This window comes from Poecilia reticulata, chromosome 10, assembly GCF_904066995.2.
Source record: "Poecilia reticulata chromosome 10, P_reticulata-male-v2, whole genome shotgun sequence".
NCBI classification, from domain to species: domain Eukaryota; kingdom Metazoa; phylum Chordata; class Actinopteri; order Cyprinodontiformes; family Poeciliidae; genus Poecilia; species Poecilia reticulata.
Window position 1 is genome coordinate 15,076,518 of NC_088839.1, and position 21,657 is coordinate 15,098,174.

The 21,657-nt window shown below is 41.2% G+C and overlaps 3 protein-coding genes across 5 annotated transcripts; 1 reads left to right on the plus strand and 2 right to left on the minus strand.

Moving 5' to 3' along the window:
- Positions 1-25: 25 nt before the first annotated feature.
- LOC103471242 (protein FAM53C) lies at positions 26-5,876 on the minus strand. Of its 2 annotated transcripts, none has more exons than XM_008420103.3 (5): positions 5,671-5,876; positions 3,663-3,903; positions 3,511-3,571; positions 2,613-3,433; positions 26-1,565 (listed from the first exon to the last, which is right to left on the minus strand). In XM_008420103.3, the coding sequence occupies exons 2-5, from the start codon at positions 3,744-3,746 to the stop codon at positions 1,311-1,313; spliced, it is 1,221 nt and encodes a 406-aa protein (XP_008418325.1). In that variant the 5' UTR covers positions 3,747-3,903; positions 5,671-5,876; the 3' UTR covers positions 26-1,310. The 2 variants fall into 2 exon arrangements, with proteins under 2 accessions (XP_008418325.1, XP_081467495.1); XM_081611369.1 differs by lacking the exon at positions 5,671-5,876 and adding an exon at positions 4,478-5,574.
- Positions 5,877-6,104: 228 nt separating this feature from the next.
- On the plus strand, positions 6,105-21,370 carry phykpl (5-phosphohydroxy-L-lysine phospho-lyase). 2 transcript variants are annotated; one of them, XM_008420106.3, is made up of 13 exons: positions 6,105-6,201; positions 10,728-10,885; positions 10,984-11,102; positions 11,449-11,608; positions 11,687-11,761; positions 11,837-11,924; positions 12,019-12,135; positions 12,276-12,358; positions 12,438-12,663; positions 12,861-13,015; positions 13,744-13,833; positions 14,167-14,300; positions 20,987-21,370. In XM_008420106.3, the coding sequence occupies exons 2-13, from the start codon at positions 10,827-10,829 to the stop codon at positions 21,037-21,039; spliced, it is 1,359 nt and encodes a 452-aa protein (XP_008418328.1). In that variant the 5' UTR covers positions 6,105-6,201; positions 10,728-10,826; the 3' UTR covers positions 21,040-21,370. The 2 variants fall into 2 exon arrangements, with proteins under 2 accessions (XP_008418328.1, XP_008418329.1); XM_008420107.3 differs by lacking the exon at positions 20,987-21,370 and adding an exon at positions 14,913-16,366 and having other exon boundaries at positions 6,106-6,201.
- hnrnpaba (heterogeneous nuclear ribonucleoprotein A/Ba) lies at positions 15,754-20,921 on the minus strand. Its single transcript, XM_008420105.3, has 9 exons — positions 20,798-20,921; positions 20,122-20,324; positions 18,414-18,582; positions 17,808-17,966; positions 17,581-17,712; positions 17,386-17,476; positions 17,130-17,285; positions 16,936-17,021; positions 15,754-16,507 (listed from the first exon to the last, which is right to left on the minus strand). Exons 2-8 carry the CDS (start codon positions 20,307-20,309, stop codon positions 16,951-16,953), a joined length of 966 nt encoding a protein of 321 aa, XP_008418327.1. The 5' UTR covers positions 20,310-20,324; positions 20,798-20,921; the 3' UTR covers positions 15,754-16,507; positions 16,936-16,950.
- Positions 21,371-21,657: the final 287 nt, after the last annotated feature.

Here is a 21,657-nt window from a genome sequence, read left to right on the forward strand (position 1 = left end):
GTACAAAAAAAAAACCTTTAAAAAGAAAAAAAGAACTATTAAATTTTATTCATACATACGTTGTGCAAGAGGAGTTTTGTTTTTTTTTCCATCTGAAAACATGAAAAGTCATTTCTCAAAGGCCACCAAATCATCTGCATTACTCCAAGCCTTGGTCACATACACTCAGGACTGGTGGGGAAACGTGCACTCACTTTCACCGCGGTACAGTACATTACAGAGTGCCACAGGGAGTCCACCCGCAGCACTGATTCAGTTATTCAGTCAGCTGTTGTAGTTTATGTGCCGGACATTCAAAAATATCAGAATCAGTGCAAACAGAGACCACAAACGTGTCTGGCTGTGAGAAAAAGGGGTCCAGAGCACCAAGTACTCTGTATTTTAGGCTTAAGGCACAGGTGTCAAACTCTAGGCCTGGAGGGCCACTGCCCTGCAACTTCTGGATGTGCCTCTACTGCGCTGCACCACACATGAATAGAATAATTAGGTAATTAGCAAGGCTCTGGAGAACCTAGCTACACAAGGAGGCGGCAATTAAGTCATTTCATTCAACTGTTTTGTACCTGTGGCACATCTAAAAACTGCAGGACAGTGGCCCTAGTGGACTGGAGTTTGACACCCCTGGCTTAAGGCATGGTTAAGTTAACAGTTTAATCATTATTCCTCTTGATGAGGGGTGTTTGCCTATTCATCAGTTAAGCAATTACAATAGAAAGCTCCCTTTGAAATAGCAAACATATTTTAAGAGCACAAGCTGAAAACCGATGCATTTTAGCAGGGAATAAAAAGAAGGAAAAAAAAAAAGGTACAGTGGATTCTGGAATGTTTCCTGTTAAATAAACAGGAGAGCACTAAGATATGGATTTTTTTTTCTATGCACATAGTAACATCAAAACAGCTTGTGTGCATCATTCAGATCCAAGTGGAACATTTTTGTTCACTTCCATACGCAGCGTCAATCAGGCTGTGAAAGACTGAGATGTGGTGAATAACATTAAGACTCATGTTGATTCAAAATGGTTAAAAGTGTGCTGCTCACGTGAAAAACTGCTTCTTTGCTCATGCGCTTTTCCCATAAGTAGGGCCAAACAGGCAGGCACTAACATTTTTTTTTTTTTTTTGTGTGAAAGTCTGAGAAGTCGACACACAATCACTGCAATCTAACTGGAAATTGGCTCCAACTTCCCTAGCTCTTAATCATTAACTCAGGACAGTAAGAGTAGGTTGTTCCCAAAAGGCTCTGCGAGAAGCCAACGTGTGTGCTTTACATGGTTATGAACGCAGTAGTTACTGTAAGCACCAAATAATGGTCAGTTTTCTTCTATGAGGCTCAAGTCCAAATCTGTACAGTCTCTTTCAAAAATAAAATTTTTTCCAACAGCTAAAACAGTTCTTTTGCACTCTTCTTCATCCTCCTCCTCTTCTTCTTCACTTTCACTCAGAGGACCGATGCTGCTTCTTCCCAGGAATTCAGCAGGGGAGAAGGCAGAGCGCTGCTCTGATTGAGAAGACACTGGAAATATGCCACCACCTGTTCCGCCCACCAGGCTCTCGTAATTACCCATCTGCACAGGAGAAAGAAGGTTGACCAAAAATCACCAGACAAATTCTCACAAACGGAGGTGAACGACAGAAAAGTACAAAGCCTGCGCGTTTAAATGTTGTTCTATGAGGACCAAAGAACACCACAGATAAGTCCAGCATATAGTTAAGAGAGACGTTTATAAGCCACGGTTGGGTTATGAAATCATTTCACGAGCTTTGCTGAAGCGCTATTCGATCGAGTAGAGTTTGGTGCAACTGTAAAGCCGTCAAGTATTGTCCATCGGGTGAGAGAGAAAATAATGCACCTGAATGTAGCGTCCCTGTGAGAAACAAGGTGGTGGCACGCTAGGTGTGCAGCGGTAGAACAGATTACTGGATGTCAGTCATGAATAGTTTAAAAAGCATCAACGCTTATGACTAGAACAGGTCCGGACAGATCGCTGGGTGCTGCATTGTCAGCGGGTTTTTTTTTTCTCTCTCTCTTCGGAAATAGTTTGCTTAGAGACTATAGGATTTTAATTTGAGTCCAGCTTTTCCAATCTGAAATTTTGTCAGTTGGCACTTTGACAAAGGCCTAATATGAGCTTAATTTACACACTCCCCGTCTGTGCCTAATGCCTAAAACATGAACACTCCCCTCATCTTTTGGACTGCTGTTGTACAAGCAGTATAAGATTGTATTGCTGCATTTTAAGCAGCAATACAATCTCTACAAAATACAAAACAACCCAAATATTTTTTCCTGTTGAACATTAAAATTGCACACGAGACTATGATTCCTGTGAAGTTTCCTAAAAACAGAGCAGTAAATAGTTCTTTATCGTTTTCACAATAGTACCACAAAATATCGCAAGTACACACATCACACCTTTTGGATTGGCTAAAATAAATAAATCTGCTTCATCAGTAAGAACTACTTTGTGTTGATGTCAAGTGAAATCCCCAAATACATTAAAGTTTGTAAAAATAACCTCAAACATGCCAAACCCACTGTGCTCCGAATTGGTTTGAGCAAGAGAAAAAAAGCTGACTGAACAATCTCTCAGGCGCGCCCCTGCTTTTCTCACCTGTGTCATTTTGCTGAAGTCCAGCCCTGGCCTGGAGCAAGGAAGGACATCTGGGTCATGTCGCCTCTTCAGTCGGGGTTTGCGCATGTCGCAGGGCTGCGAGTGGCATCGTGGCAGTGCGGGGTGCAGGTCCCGCCGAGAGCAGGATGGGGTACTGCAAGCTGAAGTGGGAGACGGACACAGGGAGGGATGCTCCGGGCCAGAAAAGCTGTGCGCCAGAACATGAGCTGGGGAAGGCTGCGGGTGCAAGGACGCCGCAGAGGCGATCTGAATGTGCACGGGGGAAAGGGAGAAGCGACGGTGTAGGATAGAGTGAGAAACCAGAGGGGCTGGCGAAGAGGAGCAGGAGGAAGGAGTAGCAAGAGAGGCAGAGCAAGCACCTTTCAACGTGTCACAGGGATCCCATGGGAAGCCACAGGACAAAGAAGAGTCAGAAGACAGTGCTAAACTAAAGAAGTTAGGGCTAGACGATGAGTGCAGAGAGGAGGAGGTGAAGGAAGAACTGGGACCACAAAGAAGCAAAGAACTGGCTCCAGAGCCTGAACTGGATGCTCCTCGACTGTGGCAGCCCCGTTTAACCGGAGTCCAGACCATTGATGCGCTTGGGTGCCAAGTGGAGCGGCACTGGGACAGGTCCTCGGGAACAGAGAGGGAGCGGCAGTGGCGTTTCGGAGGCGGCGGGGGGGAACTTTGGAAGGTTTTGTTTGTGAGGGAAACGTCTGGTCCCTGGAGTGGCTCTCCAGAGCGCGAGCGGGGCCGAGGTTCACACGAGTCAGCCGAAACATGTGCTTTGCATGACTGGTGAGGGTCTGAGCTGGCTTCTAACGGTGAGAAAACAAAGATATAAGACTGGTGACCGTAACAGTCGAAGCTCATCTTCTGCGTTGTTCTGACTTACCTTGCGTCGTTTTGCCAGAACTCCATGAAATGGTAGGACTTGAGCCCACTGCAGGCAGAGACTGTAACAAACGCAACAACTTAACTTTCAAAACCAACACCCAACTAAATTGCATCAAAGCCATTTCAGTTCATTGTCATTTCTCAACTTACCACACTGGCATTGAATGTGAAAGCCTTGTGATAAGGTTCCTCTAAGCTCTGCTTATGGAGCTGCTCTGTGATAAGTGTAACCATAATTGCAGTCCAAGGAGACGGCAGATCCACTGAGGGTAGTGATTTCCCCCCCCGCCCCCCTGTCAGAACTCTGGCGTGGTCTGTGGTGTCCCCCTCCACACCTCAACCAGCCAGACTGACCAGCCTTCTAACTACACCATCCTCATGCCTATGCCACCTGAAGAGACAGAGAATCATAGATTGGAACAATCATTAACCAGAACAGTTACGAAAGAGAACGTGCAATTAAACAATATCTTAATAAACCCACACAAAGGGGAACAGAATGCATGAATGTCAAATGCATATTTCTGCACAAAATCTAAGCTGGGATCTGTGAGCTGTGTCATTCACTTCACACATGAAAGGGAGAAGTTCATGTTCACAAAGGCAGAGAGCACATAGGGACATAAGGAGGCCCTGAACAAAGGAGTATTTCACATTCCATCAAAGAAAGCGTGCACGGCCATTAAAACAAAAGAAAAAAAAAACAACAAGGAACTCAAAATAGTGATATTTAAGAACGAGTAAAAAGTGGAAAAACTAAGGTGTGATGTAAAGGCTAGGAGTGTTGGTTAGGTCCAATAAACTTCAATTACTTCCAAGAGTTGTGGGTGCTGCAGAGATTGGAAGGGGGAGGGAGAATCCAAAAAAGGAAAGGATATGGGGTGGGGGGGGGGGGTATAAAATGAATGGGACAGAGGTTCGAAATATATCATAGTATCTCTGCAAGGCAAAGAGGAAAAACTGACCAGGCGGTACAGATGCACTTAAAACTGAAAAAAAAGAAGAAAAAAAAAAGGCAACATCAGTAGGCCACAAGGGTCTGTGCATCCTATTCAGTAGCACATTCTTTCCATGTCGCTTTTTAGTACAAGTTTTAAACCAGAGTGTCAATGAAACAACTTCCTTTATTAAAAATTAACTTATGTTGGCACAAGAACAGAAATTAGACAAATGTTCAAGCAACTTCTCAAACTAAAAGTACATAAAAAGACAATATAGCAGTTGAATTGAAATAAAGCATGGCCTTGCAGCATTTACCCTGGTGTTTAAGAGTGCAAAGGCTAAAGTACATTTAGTGCCTAAATTAGTGCTAACAGAGACAGAATAAACCGTTTCTGTGTAAATACTATAAACTTCCATAGTCATAATGAAATCATTTGGTGACATTCACGGCTAATGAAACTTTACAACACTGCTGACTTTGTAATTTGGCCTCCACCGCCTGCCATCTCATGATAAACCTAGGTGCTACATTGCTAGCCTGGTTTCACATGCCACAAGTCAAAAGGTTTCACCAGACCCAATCATGTGGTAACGGCTATGGGAAAAAAACGACAAAAAAAGACATTGCCCAGGGCAATCATCAGCTAATTCAAAGTTAGCACATAATTCAGGAGGTCAGCAAGTTTGAATATACACTTAACAACAGCGTGTGCTTAAAATCGTGATAGATGTGTAGAAGAATTAAAAAGATACTTCAAATGTAAACGCAATTTTGGTTGTTTAATAATATCCAAAGCTATGAGCTTTTTAACGTGGTGGCGCAGGTCGCCCATTGCTTAAGAAAAACGAGTCCGATTGCTAAAATCAATCTCATACGAACTGCAGTACATATTTTATCCAGTTGATAGATTTTGTTCTGGGTAAATCTACTACACATTGCAGCTGGGGAGCAAGCTAGCTTAACACGATGCAGACCGTGAGACATCAAGTTATTAGCCGGTTACGTTAGCAAGCTTATAGGATAACAAGTGTGCCAACTTCAATGACTGGTGTCATTTCTTCCAGCTCAACCACTTTCTACCAACAGAGAACCGTTCATTCGCTGACATAGTTTGCTAAGTCTGTGAAAACACGCTGTTCCTGAATTTACCGGCTCATATCTCGGTCACGCAGCCGCTCTAAGAGCTAGCACGCTACAGCTGACCTGATGTATTACCTGCTTTCTGTGGTTCCTTAGCAACCGAAACTCGCACGGCCAAGCGAGGAACTGAGTCGCAGAGTATTTATAGCCTTTGGGCGATACCAATGCAAAGGAACGTATGAGGACAATGTTTTGCCAAAATGACTTTTAGCAAACTAATGAAGCAAAATGTAGCACACGATTATTCCGATTACACATTACGTTTGGTATTTTTAGAGTAACAAACGTAACAAAAGTAGTGTTGCATGCTACAGCGTTTTTACACGCCTGCCCCTTACAACTCAAAAGTTATACCATTCGAATTAAAGGTACAGAACATTTTTTTTAAACTTAATCCAAATCTCTCTGTTTTCTTATATGCTATTACAAAACTAACAACACCAACATTATTTTTTAATTAGCTTACAAGAATTTGTTCGTAAAAACACACATTTGTCAAAACTGGGTTAACTTAAAACACCGACTGAGCATCTGCGCATGCGCGCTGGCTGTTTTGACTTCCCACACCAGCGGCGATGTCAGAATGTTTTGCTAAATAGTTTAATGAAATGTGTTAGCAGAATCGCTTTTCGGCACAGCGTTCAACGTGACATCATGAGACTCAAACTGTTTTGCTTTCGTGTTGTTCCCCTTTAGTTGTTTGAAGGACACACCCTTTATTATACACGAGTGTGTTCAATTAGACAGGTCACGTGATGTGACATACAATAATCCAATAATGAAAGAAAAACAACAACAAATGAGAGCACAAAACATTCATAATGTCAACACCCCACTTGCTCACATTTGGGTAACTTCCTGACCCTTAACATTTCAACCCAAATACATTCATGATACACCAAACATAAACACTTCATACTTCCTTAACTTAGTCTTTGTTGCTGGTTTCGTTAATACATCTGCAACCATTTCATTAGTTGGACAGTACTCTAGAGAGACTTTTCCTTCATTTACAACTGATCTGACAAAATGATATTTAATATCAATATGTTTACATCTTTGTCTATACACTGGATTTTTGGCTAAGGATATGGTACCCTGATTGTCCTCATAAATCTTAGCTAAGTAATCCATACCATCCATGTTGAACAACAGTTGTTTCAAGTATAAGCATTCCTGTACAGTAGCAGCTAGTGCCATGTACTCTGCTTCACATGTAGATAGAGCTACTGTAGGCTGTCTTTTAGTCTTCCATGAGACTAACGGACCGTCTTTATTTAGACTCATACAGTAACCTGTTGTACTTCTTCGATCTGATGCGTCACCTGCCCAATCTGCATCACTGTATGCATGTATAAGGTTATCACAGGCACCCCTTTTAAAACATAGTTCTTTATCTTGTGTGCATTTTAGATACCTGAAAACATGCTTTACAGTATTCCACTGCTCTGTGGTTGGGTTTGCAAAGTACTGTGCCAGTTTACTTACTACATAGCTTAAATCTGGTCTTGTACATGTTGACAAATAGATTAAGCTTCCTACTACCTCTCTGTATTTTCTGGCATCACTCATTATTTCAGCATTATCAGCATAGTTAAGTTTCTGCTCACAAGGGGTAGTTCGCGGCTTACAGTCCTGCATGTCAAACTTTTCCAGTATTTTCCTCACATACTTCGATTGTGACATTTTAATACTGTCAGCATTTTTCTCAAAATCAATGCCAAGAAAATGTGTCAACTTTCCTAAGTCCTTCATCCTAAATTTGGATGCAAGTTTCTCTTTACATCTCTAAGGATATTCGTATCACTGGCAGCAATAATCAAATCATCGACCCATATAATGATAAACACAGTTTCAGTATCAGTAATCTTTGTGTAAACACAATGATCAGCAGGGTTTTGAACAAATTTGTTTTCACATAGGTAGTCATGCAGCATTTTGTTCCAGTTTCTGCCTGACTGTTTAAGTCCATAAAGAGATTTTTGCAGTTTATACACCAGTCTCTCTTTTTCTTGGGATTCCTTCTTGTAGCCCTCTGGTTGTTCAATATAAAGTTCACATTCAATTGGGGCATGTAAATATGCTGTCTTTACATCCATCTGGTGAACAAACATGTTCTCCTGTGCCACCTTTTGCATCAGCACTCTGATGCTCGTCATGCTAGCAGTTGGTGAAAAGGTTTCATCATAGTTCACACCTTTCTTTTGACTGAATCCTTTAGCAACATATCTAGCCTTGTATTTGTCTGATCCATCACTGTTCCTTTTGATTGCATAAACCCATTTACCCCCACTACAGCTTTACCCTCAGGTAAGTTGGTCAGGGAAAAGTAACATTGTCCTTTAATGACTGCATTTCCTCATCCATGGCTGTAACCCACTCTTTTGCATTCACAGATGTTACAGCTTCTTTGAAGGTTTGAGGTACTCCACTTATCAGTCTGTAACAATAATCAATGTTACCCATCTGCTCTTCATCAATGCTACATACATAGTCATCTAAATAACCAGGTTTCTTTCTCTCTCTGACAGGGTATCGCCTCTCAGGTTCTTCACGTTTTGTTGTTTGACTGGTACTCGCTATTGGTTCTTCTTCTGTCCTCAGTTTATGGTCAGAAACATTTACTGGATCAGCATCTGAACTTTTGGTTGCTCTAGAACCAATTCTAATATCATCATCATCATCCAAAGTTACATCCGTCTCATTTTTCTCTTTGGATACAAATTCCACAAGCCTGTGTTTCTGGATTTTCCTGCTGTTTGGATAGTAGACCATATAGGCTGGACTATTCTTGTCATACCCTATAAAAATGCCTTTTTCACACCTTGAATCCAGCTTCCCTTTCTCTCGTTTATAAGTGTAACAAACACATCCAAACTTGTGCATCCTAGAAATGTTAGGCTTCCTGCCTGTCAACATAAAGTAGGGCGTTTGCTTTGTGCGATTATTAAAACATCTGTTTCGCACTACAGCAGCTGTCTGAACTGCATATGGCCATAACATTTTTGGTAACTCACCATCGATCAACATACATCTAGCCATGTCAAATAGAGTTCTCCAGTTTCGTTCTGCCGTACCATTTTGATGTGGAGAATATGGTGCTGAGGTCTCGTGTCTGATACCATTTCTGCTCAGTAATGACTGGTACTCTTTTCCTGTGAATTCTGTACCATTGTCTGACCTCATGCATTTAACCTTTCCATGTGGGGCCATGTCAGCAATAAACTTTTCAGTAGCTTGTACTGTGTCACTCTTGTTTTTCAAAAAGTATACAAAGACTGCACTGGAATAATCATCTGTGAAGGATAATGCATATCTGTGACCACCTTTAGACATTGGGTCTATAGGTCCTGCTAAATCTGTGTGGACCATTGCTAGTGGTTCTGTAGCTCTTGCATCTGGTCCCTTATTCCTAGTTTGAACAAATTTTCCTTTTGTGCAGACTTCACAATATGGCTCACCTCTCCCTTTAATTTCCATGCCATGAACAACATTTTCTAGCTTCAGTACATCTCTGTAATTGCAATGTCCAAGAATCTCATGCCAACTTTGTAAGTCATAGCATTTTTTACACTGATCACCACATTCATTGTCCATCGTTTGCAAGTAATACAGTTTGTTACATACGTGAATGGGGAACTGGGTGTCGTCTCTGAGAAGAACGTTCTTTCCTTCTTTGAAAATCACCGTTGCTCCGCTGGATGTTGCAGCTTTCACTGAGAAGATGTCTTGCGGGTATGAAGGGATGTACAGTGCGTTCCTCAGCACTGTTTTAAGACGTCGACCTCTGCTGTCGATCAAACACACTTCCGCGTCTCCTCGTTGCTTAGCAACTCCAAAACACCTGGATCCATCAGCCAATTCCACGCAGTGCGTCTCGGCCTGGAAACTTTCATCAAACTTCCGAAACTTACTGATGTCAGTGATTATGTGCGATGTCGCACCAGCGTCCACCATCAGACCTCTCCTCTTGATGCCGTCCACTCGCGTGTCCGCGTCGCTCACCCGGAAAGCAAACTCTTTGTCGCCGCCCGTCTCTTCGGCTACTTTCCGCGCGTTGTCCCGTTGTTTTCTCCGTCTGCAGGTCGCGTTGCTGTGACTGTTATTCTTACAGCAACTGCACCACTGCTTCCGCTGGCAGGTTCTGCTTATGTGGCCTTTCATCCCACATTTAAAACATACGATCTCAGAACTTCCTGCTCCAGGATCATTTACGCCTCTTGGTGCGCATTTGGAGCCAGAATGTGCTTTAGCTTTCATCACGTTGTCCTCAGATACTGTGCCACGCATATTTTCAATGTCTTCAAAACTTCTGAGTTTAGTCTTAAACTCTGCAAAAGTCAATTTATCACCATCTTCGCTTTGAGTAGTATAAACAGCAAATGGCTTGAATGTCTCTGGAAGTCCTTTCAGAACCATGGCGATCAGAAGTCCGTCGCTCAGCTGCTCACCTGCACTCCTTAAAGCGGTGATCGCGGTTTCAGCTCTGATGATGAACTCGGTAACCGACTCACAGGGTGATTTCTGCAGTGAAGTCAGCTCAGTATACAGGTTAATCACTCTGGGCTTTCCTTTGCCGGCGTAATGGGCCCGCAGGATTCCAAGCGCCGCACGTCCGTCATCTGCCGCGTCATGCATGACTAGTGATAGACTCTTGTCATCCAAAAACTGAATGAGCTCTGCATAAGCCTCGGCGTTTTTCTGTGCGTCTTCCTCTTCATCATCTTCATCAGAGGGGCTTGTCAAAATTGTCTGTTTCAGCCCTTGCAATCGAAGGTGTCCTAGAAACTTTGTTTCCCACAGTTCGTAATTATTCTCGTCTCCATCAAAGAGAAGTCTTGACCAGCGGCTGTGTGCCATGTCCTTATCTCGTGTGGTCATTTTCCTTGTCTCATAATTAATTCTGGGCCCATAACCTGTTAGCAGAATCGCTTTTCGGCACAGCGTTCAACGTGACATCATGAGACTCAAACTGTTTTGCTTTCGTGTTGTTCCCCAGTTGTTTGAAGGACACACCCTTTATTATACACGAGTGTGTTCAATTAGACAGGTCACGTGATGTGACATACAATAATCCAATAATGAGAAAAACAACAACAAATGAGAGCACAAAAACATTCATAATGTCAACAAAATGAATCATTACATCCGATAGCTGTGGGTATGTAGCCAACTGTTCATTGCTTCAATAGTTGTTTTGTGTGTGTTAAACTGACGAAACAAAAGAAGACATGGCTGAGGAAAGATTCAGGAAAGAAGAAACCCTCGAAATGAGGCAGAGGTTAATTGGGTATGTAAAATCAAAACTCTTAATATTTTAATTTTTTGTTGGTAATGGGTAACATACTACGTAGCTCACCGCTGACTCGTGCTTTTTTTTAATCATAGCCAGTCGTGCAGACTCTTCTATTCAGAAGACCCTGTGAAGATAGTCAAAGCAAGAGGACAGTATCTGTTTGATGAAAATGGCAAACGCTACCTGGATTGCATCAGTAACGTCCAACATGGTAAAGTTTTAAGTTTCTGTGTGTTGATCTTTTCCATACACGTTGTACTACTGTCACCTGGTGGCAGGAAGTCTCTCTAGTGTACTTTTTAAACGTTCTGTCAAGAGTATTAATACCTCATTCATAGACTTGTGAAGTAAAGGGTACTAAATATGTATGGCACAATTTTCAGATTTTATTCATTGCAAAAATAAACCAAAACAAAAACAGCCCAGTCCCCTGAAAACTATTTATTCTCTTCCTTCTACTTCTTAATTATGCACACAGTAGATAAATTATTATTGAAGCTTGTAAAAAAAAAAAAAAAATGTTAACAAGTGCTAAGTGTTAATTGTGTTTCCTGCAGTGGGACATTGTCACCCTGCTATAACAAAGGCTGCTACGGCTCAAATGGACCTCCTGAATGCAAATTCACGCTTTCTCCATGACAACATAGTCCTGTATGCAGATCGCCTGGCAGCTACCTTGCCCAAGAAACTGTCTGTCTTCTATTTTGTGAACTCCGGGTAAGAAATCTATCTGAAGCTTCACCGAATCACATCCCAGAAGTCACATGTCAGTGATCAAATGCGCTTCTTTGACAGGTCAGAGGCCAACGACCTAGCCTTCCGCCTGGCAGAGCAGTACACCCAACATGAGGACGTCGTGGTGCTAGATCAGTGAGAATCTTAACTCCTGAGAAACACATTACAGAAAAAAACCACACACTAAAATAAACATTCCTTCCACACCAGTGCATACCATGGGCATCTAAAGTCACTCATCGACATTAGTCCTTACAAGTTCCGGAAACTGGCAGGACAGAAAGAATGGGTTCATGTGGTGTGTAAACATATACAACTCTTAGTATGCAAACAGTAAAAGAAAACCATTGTATTTCTGTTTTGTCTGAAATATTGCAATTTTGTCCTCCCAGGCTCCCTTACCTGACACCTACAGAGGCATATATAGAGAGGAGCATCCCAATCCAGGCCAAGCTTATGCTGATACAGTAAAACACTTGATAGAGGAGATCAATAAAAAAGGTCGAAAGGTACATTTTAGTCCCTCTTCATGGTTCAGTGGTAAAATAGGCAATATTTTAAAGATTTACTAATCTAAACATTGCCTGATTACAGTGAGTAACACAAGTATATGCCCTTTATGTTATGTTTATTACTCTTTCTACCTTAGATTGCGGCCTTCTTTGCCGAGTCCTTGCCCAGTGTTGGGGGACAAATCATCTTGCCCCAAGGATACTTCTCTAAAGTCGCAGAGTCAGTACGGATCTACTTGCTGACGTTTCTTTGCCCCGGTCCAGATAGGATGATGACTCTTTACTTTTACCCTATACAGACATGTGCGCTCCGCTGGTGGAGTATTTGTTGCAGACGAAGTTCAGACAGGTTTTGGACGAACCGGCACTCATTTTTGGGCTTTCCAGCTTCAGGGAGAGGATTTCTGCCCGGATATCGTGACCTTGGGGAAGCCGATGGGTAACGGCCATCCGCTGGCATGTGTGGCAACTACTGTGGAGATAGCCGGAGCTTTCACTGCTAATGGAGTGGAGTACTTCAATACGGTGATCATTCAGAAATGTTATAATGGCAACCTAACTTACCTAACTTAACTTACTAACTTACATTTGTGGAAAGAAATATAAATGCCGTTAAGACTACTTTCCTAACAGATGTCAGATGAATATTTTCTTTTTGGTTGTTTATTCCTATTTGAATGAGCTTTGTATTGATTTTATGAAATTTCTCCATTATAATGCAGTTTGGGGGGAATCCAGTTTCATGTGCCATTGGCTTGGCGGTTCTTGATGTGATTGAGAAGGAAGATCTAAGAGGAAATGCCGTAAGGGTGGGAGCACATCTCAAAGATTTGCTAAAGAAGCTACAACAAAGACATGAAATAATTGGAGATGTCCGGTAAGGGTACATATTCTTCCATTTTCTCCCTATTTAGACATAAAACAACAAAATGTCTTCTACTACGACTAATAACACCCATTTAGTTGCACAATGCTTGCTTTACATTTCATACCGTAAAAGAACTGTTGCAAAGTACCAACGGTACAATTATAACTTAAAATCGAAGTTACAGAAGCTTTTTTTTTTTTAAAACATCTGTGCTTCATCCGTCTTCTGCTAAGCTGGGAATATAAAGACGGGTCAGATTTCATTTACACCAACAATTACTTTTCAAAAGTATTAACAACACTTAACTTTCTCACAATTTCTCATGCAGTATCCATAAACTTGAATATATAGTTCAAGTTTATGAACTATAATCATAAACTTGAATATAGTTTATGAATGTAAACTCTATTCTGGAAATCTTTTGTGAAATAGAAGGAAATTTACATGTTTTTTCTTTTTTTTTTAAGTTTCCAACTTTAACACTTGGGAACTTAATCATCTTTACAGATTATGAGAAAATGTTGCAGGTTCTTCTTTTCAGAATATACTATATTTCAGAATATCTAGCTGTTAAATTGGATGGGGCGCATATGTGAAGATAGCTACTGGTTCATGTCTGGATTCTCTCTGATCAAACTCACGACTTTTAGGTTATTTGATCACTAAATTCCCTGTAGGAGTGTCGCTGTGTTTACTTGTCTAAAATAATGACTGTTTCTGCCTTTTTCTACTTTTAGCGGGGTCGGCTTGTTTGTGGGACTAGAGCTGGTTACAGACAGACGAACTAAAACTCCTGCCACTAAAACTGCAGCGTGGGTGGTAAAGAGGTATGGGATGATGCTGTCTGCCATGTACCTGATAAATGGCTCCCTACTTAAAACATGTTTCAGATGAAAGTTGGAGAACTAAATGGAGTTTGCCAATTATTGTGCTTAGTGACTAGTCAAATTAATGGATTTACAGGGTTTTTTTAAAACAGTGGCAACAAGGTCAGTATCAGAAGTCGAACTGTGCGAGACTGATTTAACAAATCAAAAAGTAGGAATTACAAATTGATTTTTCTGAATCCTCCGGAGCATAAAAGGAATACCAACAAAGAGCTGATTGTGCTGTCATATTTTGACCTTCATCTGAGTCATTTGATGTCCTCTTTATACCAGGTTAAAGGAAGAGGATCGAATTTGTGTCAGCACAGACGGCCCCTGGGAAAGTGTCCTGAAGTTCAAGCCTCCCATGTGCTTCAGTATGGAAGACGCAGAGCTGGTTGTTCGGTGCATTGACCGCATCCTCACTGGTTTGTAGCGCAAGCTCCACTTTTACATTAGCAGTAAGCATGTTATATAAACCAACAGCTCATTTACCGAAGGTCGCCTAACAGGCTCACTGCATACATTACAGCATTTCACTAAAATAGGGGCAGCTCCGACATCAACCACGTTCTTATTTTGCGCAACACAAAAGATACGTTGCTCCAAGAATAAAATCAGTCCGACATTGATCTTTATACAGGTTCATCAAGCCATTTCAGGGATTCATTTTAAAAGTTCAACAGATTTATTACACATTGTGTAATACACAATGACCAATTTCAAATGTCAGTTTTGATGATTTTTGCTTGCAGCCAATAAAATTCAAACCCAGCTCATCAGAAAATCAGTTTATATTAAGTTTGCATGTAGATCTTTTTGCATAAATTACTGAATCGATGCAGTGTAACATGAAGCCTGTGTCCTATCAACCTTATTGCTGTATTTTCCGAGGTTTCGCCATTTTAATAAACTTTCACTGATACCTAGTTGAGATGCACCCGTTTACCAGTAATGTTAACACGGGGGGGAATGAAAAAGCCTTCAGAATAAATTGATCCGCTACAGTAAGTGACTTATATTGGTTTTCTTCTTCACAGACATGGAGGCCAAGAATCTCAAATTGGAAAATGAAGACGTCTAAAGTTTGCCAAACCTGTAGAAAACCTTTAATTGCATTCAACATTGTCAAGATGTCACATTCATGAAGTTGTTCAGAGGTAGAGATATCCACACTTCAGGCTGCTGCAGATCCGACAGGCTTGCAGGTCATTTCAGAGGTGGCATTTCCCCTCCCCTCCCCTCCCCAAACACTGACTGCAAGACTTTTCTGGTACATCAAGTATTAAATGTGGGTCAAAGCCCAATGGAAATTGCATTGTAAAGGATTTGGGTGTCGAGTTCTATTGAAGCTAAATTTTCATGGTAAAATATTGTTTTGGGTGTTCAGCATCAAATTTGTGGTGTAGATTTTTGCAGAACATGTGATCAGTCTTTCCTCTGACATCATGACCGTTATCATATAGCCTCTTTTCTAAATTAAAAGAAAAACGTCAACTCTTAAAATCATGGAAATAAAAGTTTAAATTCTTAATCACATTGCCTGTTCTTTTGCCCACAGCAGCCATAATTTAAATAATGCAGCTTCATCAAACGTATCCAAAACACGTCATCAACACACAGTAGGCCCAGTGAAGCACTTACCAGACCATCTTTAACTGATGGATACATTGTTACAAAAGCTCAAGTGTTCCAGGTTCACATTAAGTGCGGTTGGGTATTAACAGGTAGAGAAGCCCTCCTGCCACATCTCCCAAAACAGGAATCCGAGGAGATGTCATTACTCGCAGCAAAACATGCAAGCCAATTTACCATTAACAATACATTAAAACAGGACATTTAACATTAACTTTACAAAAAAATAACCAAAAGATCCATGTGTAATATAAACCAAATTTTTATTTCTATCAATTTGCCCAAGACACTAGAGGAATGAGTTTCCAGTGACAGAGGGGTTACCCTCTTACATTATAACAGGCTTGCGTTCAAGTTGAATAACACTAATAAAGCCACTTAAAAATTGCAGACATGGTGGGGAGAAACTTCCTTAAAAGCAAAAAAACAAAGAAATGAAACAAAATTGAAATAAATGCTGGTTGTTGTTTTCTACAAGCCCCCGTAGCACTCACTTGACTTTTTTTTTTTTTTGAAGAACCCTTTGATTAGTGTAAATCCCTTTTTAAATCACCTCACCCCCCACCCCCCACATCTGAAGCCATGCAACTCATTTCCAACACTCAGCATGGAAGAACATAACTAAAAGTCTAGAAACACACATAACAAAAAAAGCAATATTGTTTTATTTGAGAGCTTTTCAAAGCCCTTTTGCTCCTGCTCGTCTGCAATTCCAGTCGACATGTAAAAATACAACCATACAATACATTAGATTCAAAAAGGGTACCAAAAAGTACAGTAAAAATAACACTTCCATCACTGGAAATGTAAATGGACACAAAACAATATAAAATAAAATAAAATAAAAAAAAGTGGAAAAGTGACATTTGCTTCCCCAGTTCCTCACTTGATCTGTACAAATGGAGCATGAGTCCAAATTTCTGCCAACTCCAAAGGAAAAGCCAGAGCCCATGTTCGCTGTGGTCAGACCATGGATCTCTTTTTCTTATTTACTTTAGACCTTAGGAGGAAAAACACGGTGCTTTACGTTACTGAGAATTAACCGAGCGTGGCATGCAGTTACACAGAGACAGACAGGTGCATGGATGAGTTCGACAAATAAAGTGAATGACAAACATTTTGGGACAGGGAGGGGGACGGGGAGGGGGGGGGACACGGCTGCTAGCTGATCAGATCAGTCCTCATTTCTTTTCTGGACCACCACAAATCCTTACTGATCAAGTAGGCTTTGTAGAGATGCATCTCAAGATGGCAGACAGGTGGAATGAATCCATCTTTAATGATCCCAGACCCCTCATCACGCCCTACTATAACCCCACCACAATGGTTGAATGGATTTAGTGTAGATGGAGCTCTTTGTGGGGCCAAAAGGCACTAATGGTTATAGCTACGATCTCATACTACCACGGATGATGCAAGAATGCATACCTGCACTACGTGTGATCAGTATGGCTTGTAGCTACTCTGGTGGCCTCCACGTCTTGGAGTTTTCCCATAGCTTGTATTGCCCTGGTCTGGAGGACAAGAGAAAAAGGGACTGAGTTCTTCTGTACAACAAGGAGGACCAAGAAAATAAAGTTTCTCTCATTCAGTGTCTTTCCCTGGGGGCACTTATCGCTTACTGTAATCGTAGCCACCCCCATAGCCGTAATAACCAGCAGAGTAGTCATAGTTGCCATAGCCACCGTATCCATAGCCCTGCTGTCCATAACCATAGCCCTGGTTGTATCCCTGGTTCCAGTAGTTGTTGTATCCTTGATTCCAGTTCTGGCCCTGGCCTAGAAACAATAGGTGAGGCCTTTTGTCACAACTCAAGTTTCAGAGCAGATGTAGCTGTAAAGAGTACAATGTTTCATCAAATGTGATGAAATGCCTCACCTCCACGTCCCCTGCCACGGCCTCCGTATCCCCGGGCGCCGTACTGCTGCTGCATGTAGACCTCTTTGGGCTGGGCAATTTTTATTTCACACTGTAAAGACAATAGCACGTGTTTTTGAGAGGAAGATTTTTTATTTATTTTTTTTTAAACGTAGCCCCTGACGCCAATCACCAGTAATCTGTCATAGGTTTTACCTTGCTTCCACCGACAGTATGGTACTTCTTCTCCATAACCTTCTTGACAGAAGGCTCTTCTTTATACGTAATAAATACAAATCCTCTCCTCTTCTCAGTCTTTGGATCTTGTGGGAGTTCAATGGTCTCAATCTACCAAAAAAAAAAAAAAACTTTGTGAAGCAGCCAGCAATTTCAGGCTTGCTTACATTCTCAACCATCTGAAGTCAACAGAATGCTTGTTGTACCTCTCCAAAGGTCCCGAAGTATTCTTCGATGACTTCCTTGGCGGTATCCGGGTTAAGGCCTCCAACAAAGATTTTCTTTACTGGCTCTTTCTTCATGGCCATGGCTCTCTTGGGGTCAATCTGTCTGCCGTCTAACCTGTGCTCCTTCTGCTCAAGAACCTACAAAAGACGAACATTTGACGTCAATTGCCACCTGCTATCACACAAACGCTTCCAAAAAGAACATTGCTCGTATTTTAGATTTATGATATCCCCCCTTTCCCATAGCAAATAATCAGTTTCTGGAATTGGTTCATTTGGGCATTTTTAAGGCAATATAAATCAACAGGTCTTTGCTATACTGTCTGCCACCAACAGCTTTATTTACTTAGTACATTTCAACAGCTGGTTATCAATATTCATTATGTAGCTTCCCCATTTGTCATTATAAAGATGTTTAAGTTGGATAACAGTGATGCAGAAGCAATGGACTCATTCATGCCAGGTTAAAAACACTAATGTAAGTTAAAGTGTTTTTTATAATTGAAGCAGGCGCCAAATTAAAATCTGTGATTCTAAAAAGCCTTACATCAATTCTAATGGAACTCATCTTGTGTCCTTCCTCACCTTGTCTACACTCGTCGAGTCCTTAAAGAGAATGAAGCCAAATCCCCTTGACCGGCCCGTCTGCTGGTCCATCTTAATAGTGCAGTCTGTCACCTCTCCAAACTTTGAGAAGTAATCCTTCAGATCCTTTTTGCTTGTGTCCCAGCTTAGCCCGCCAACAAACATTTTGCTGAAAACAAAATAAAAACACAAACATAGTTAGCCAAATACACAGTGCGAATTACAGCGAATAGAGGATTTGGCTTAAACTTGGACCACATTTCCACTAAATAAATAAGAGGTCAAATTTGTCCAACATTTAGGCAGACCATAAGCTTTCGGCCACTTTACCTTTCCACTAAAGACAAATTTGCCAGAAAATAAACATTTCTTCCACATTCATTCTACTCTGCATGGGTGACATTACACTGAAACCAGTGTAAATAGAAAAATTTATAAAATAACTTTTTCACTTCAATGTTTAATTGTGCACTCTCAGGCTAGTCAAATCGAAGTTTTATAAATTAATCATCTAACCTGATTTTATTGTGATAGGAAGCCGACATCCAATTTGTAGATTTAAATCCATACTTTGATTAGGACACCTTAACCCCTTTCTTTTTGTTTTATTTGAGCCTTACAGGGGAAGGCTTGCTGGTCTGCTCAAGATAATTGGCTCATTGTATAACCAAAGTACTGAGCCAAACCAATATGCCGGTTTTTTTTTTTAACCAAATGTTTTAGTAAAAGACAAAACTCAATGATTCATAAATCATGGCAACTCCTTCCAGTTGAGAAGCACCAAAGTAGCTCCAGGCCAACACACGACCACCACCGCGTTTGTCAGCAAGATTCATTCCTGAAATGCTATGTGCTAATGTCTACAACAGATGTGACACGCAACTTTCGGTTTCTCTTTAGTTTAGTCAGTCCACAAAACATCACTCCAGCAAACTTGGGGGGGATCATAAATATGTATTTTGGTTAATAAGAACTTGGGGATGCCGTTCAACTCTTGGGTCGTGAGGCAAGTCAAGCTTTCAGTGCTTTGGACGTTGCTGTGGGTTCTTCTGTGCTCCTGTGTTTAAGTTAGCGATGCTCAGATTTATTATGCTAATTTAAGTAATTTCCTAATTCCACCATCCTGGCATTAATAAGGCCTGGGTGTGGCTAATGGAATTAAATTAGGTTAGTAACAGTTAACAGAAGATTTAATAAGGGGAAGCGAAACGTCTCCAATTGTTTCACACAAAAACAGATTTCTGTTTTATTTGCTCATCTTTCTCCGACACTAAAAACTTCCTTGATAGACCATTCTCACGTTTTGACCCTTTTTGTTTAATAATTTACACAGCGCTCGCTCGCTGTGATGGCAGGAATTTTCCTAGGAAGAGGGGGCGGGGAAAAAATATACATTATGTACACCATGTTCCAGCACATCTGTTGATCCGGTAACACATGGGGGAGGAGGCGTACTTGGATGAAGCTTAAGAGCACGTTTCAATAAATTAAAAGTTTTTATTTGGCAGAATATTAGACATGTAGCTATAATATTCCATCAGCTAGTATTGAATGGTTTAATGTCTGCTGTAACGCCCATCCCCCTCCCTCCACTCGGCACATGGCGCCAACAAAAGGCCGGCTGAACAAAGAGGCATAGTAAAGCAACAGTGCTTATTATGGCTACCTTTCAAGCTATAAAATCCCTAAAATATCCATATAAACTCACCCAGCGTCTTCTTCGCCCTTGCTGGCGTCGATCTGGCCGCCGTCCTGCGAGTTCCCGTCCGGATCGGTCCCCGCACCTTCTCCGCAGTCATTCTCGGCGCTGCCGTCGTTTCCTCCTCCGTTAAAATCGTCCTCCGCTTCGTGGCCGTTTTCCGACGTCTCCATGTACTGCTGCTCTGCCTCAGACATTTTGAACTACTATACCTAGAAAGCACAGAGACGGTACGCAATGAGTTGCTCCACAAGCGATTCTTTCACAAACAGTCATCAGCCCTTACGGGCTTCGCCATTTACGAGATGCCAGTTTACGCTTTTCCCACCATTTTGACCGGCGACACTGCGCTTCATGCACTCAGACAGGAAGACTGCCTGCCTGACATTTTAATAGCTCGTTTCGTTACATTGAAGGGCAACCACCTTCCATCTGCAGTGCTGCCCATCTGGTAGAAAAGATTAGAAAACCCTCTGAATCGTACTGATAAAGTCTGAACTGAAATTCGCAATTACGTAAGTCTGAGGCCGTGCTGCGCGAAATGTAGGCCATTACTGCGATGCAGCATTTATTTCACTGCGATCGAAAACATTGAACAATTAGAAAAAAAATACACAACAAACTATGCCATATCTGTCAATATTAGATACAAATATGTTCGGAGAGAAACGGAAGGTGTACTTACTGGTCGTACGGCCGAGGAGCTCTCTTCAAGATGGATTCTCCCACACGACGACAACTCGTGGTTGGTTTTTTAGAAGCGGCAAAGGGGGAAAAAAATTCATTTCTATAAAGGAGCTATTTGATTGGTTACATTTGGCTGTCACTCCCAGCGCTGACCAATCACAACCGGCTCTTTTTTCTCCTTTCACAGAGTCGTTGACGCCCTCTTACAACACAGGAAGGAACTCAATGAACCTTTTTTGAGCTGCTGGAAACTAGTTCCCCGGAGAAGAAGTGAAATAGCCATCCCTATTTTTTCTTAACATGAAAACTTAAAAAACACATCAATATAATCAATTTCATTTGACAAAAGGTACAAATAAATAAGGTGTTGACATTATATCCACCGCACTGTATGAGTAAAGAGAAAACAAATCAAGACGGGGCAAACAAACTGTAATTAAAATATTATATGGACCTATTTGTGTCTAATAAAGCTGCTGCTGCTGCTGATGATGATGATATGCACATATTGATTGAAAATAACTGCCACTTCTCCTTTCAATAAACTTTTTAATGTAAGTTGATTTGATTACGAGAGGATACAATTTATTGTTATAGTATTCATACTCAAACGTTTTTTTATTTTATTTATTAATTTATTTTACATTTTCTCACATGGCATAACAGACAGAAACTTCACTTAATTTTATTGAGATTTTATTTTGACAGACCAAGACAAACAGTGCAAACTTGTGAAGCAGTAGAAAAATTATAATTTATTTTCAAAGTGTCACGGGAACATTGAGACTGAAGACTTTGACCATTTTTTGCGTAATAGATAAAGCTCTGTCAGATTACATGGAGAGCATATATTAACCA

Excerpts from the sequence above, each read along its gene's own strand:
- LOC103471242 (XM_008420103.3), bottom strand. The coding sequence starts at position 3,746 with ATGGTTACACTTATCACAGAGCAGCTCCATAAGCAGAGCTTAGAGGAA. Across the intron at positions 3,572-3,662 it reads TCACATTCAATGCCAGTGTG|TCTCTGCCTGCAGTGGGCTC; the intron begins GTAAGTTGAGAA and ends CGTTTGTTACAG. Across the intron at positions 1,566-2,612 it reads ACTTCAGCAAAATGACACAG|ATGGGTAATTACGAGAGCCT; the intron begins GTGAGAAAAGCA and ends TCTCCTGTGCAG.
- phykpl (XM_008420106.3), top strand. The coding sequence starts at position 10,827 with ATGGCTGAGGAAAGATTCAGGAAAGAAGAAACCCTCGAAATGAGGCAG. Across the intron at positions 12,136-12,275 it reads TCAATAAAAAAGGTCGAAAG|ATTGCGGCCTTCTTTGCCGA; the intron begins GTACATTTTAGT and ends TTTCTACCTTAG. Across the intron at positions 13,834-14,166 it reads GCAGCGTGGGTGGTAAAGAG|GTTAAAGGAAGAGGATCGAA; the intron begins GTATGGGATGAT and ends TCTTTATACCAG.
- hnrnpaba (XM_008420105.3), bottom strand. The coding sequence starts at position 20,309 with ATGTCTGAGGCAGAGCAGCAGTACATGGAGACGTCGGAAAACGGCCAC. Across the intron at positions 17,286-17,385 it reads CCGTGGCAGGGGACGTGGAG|GCCAGGGCCAGAACTGGAAT; the intron begins GTGAGGCATTTC and ends TATTGTTTCTAG. Across the intron at positions 17,022-17,129 it reads TGGGGGTGGCTACGATTACA|ACCAGGGCAATACAAGCTAT; the intron begins GTAAGCGATAAG and ends CTTGTCCTCCAG.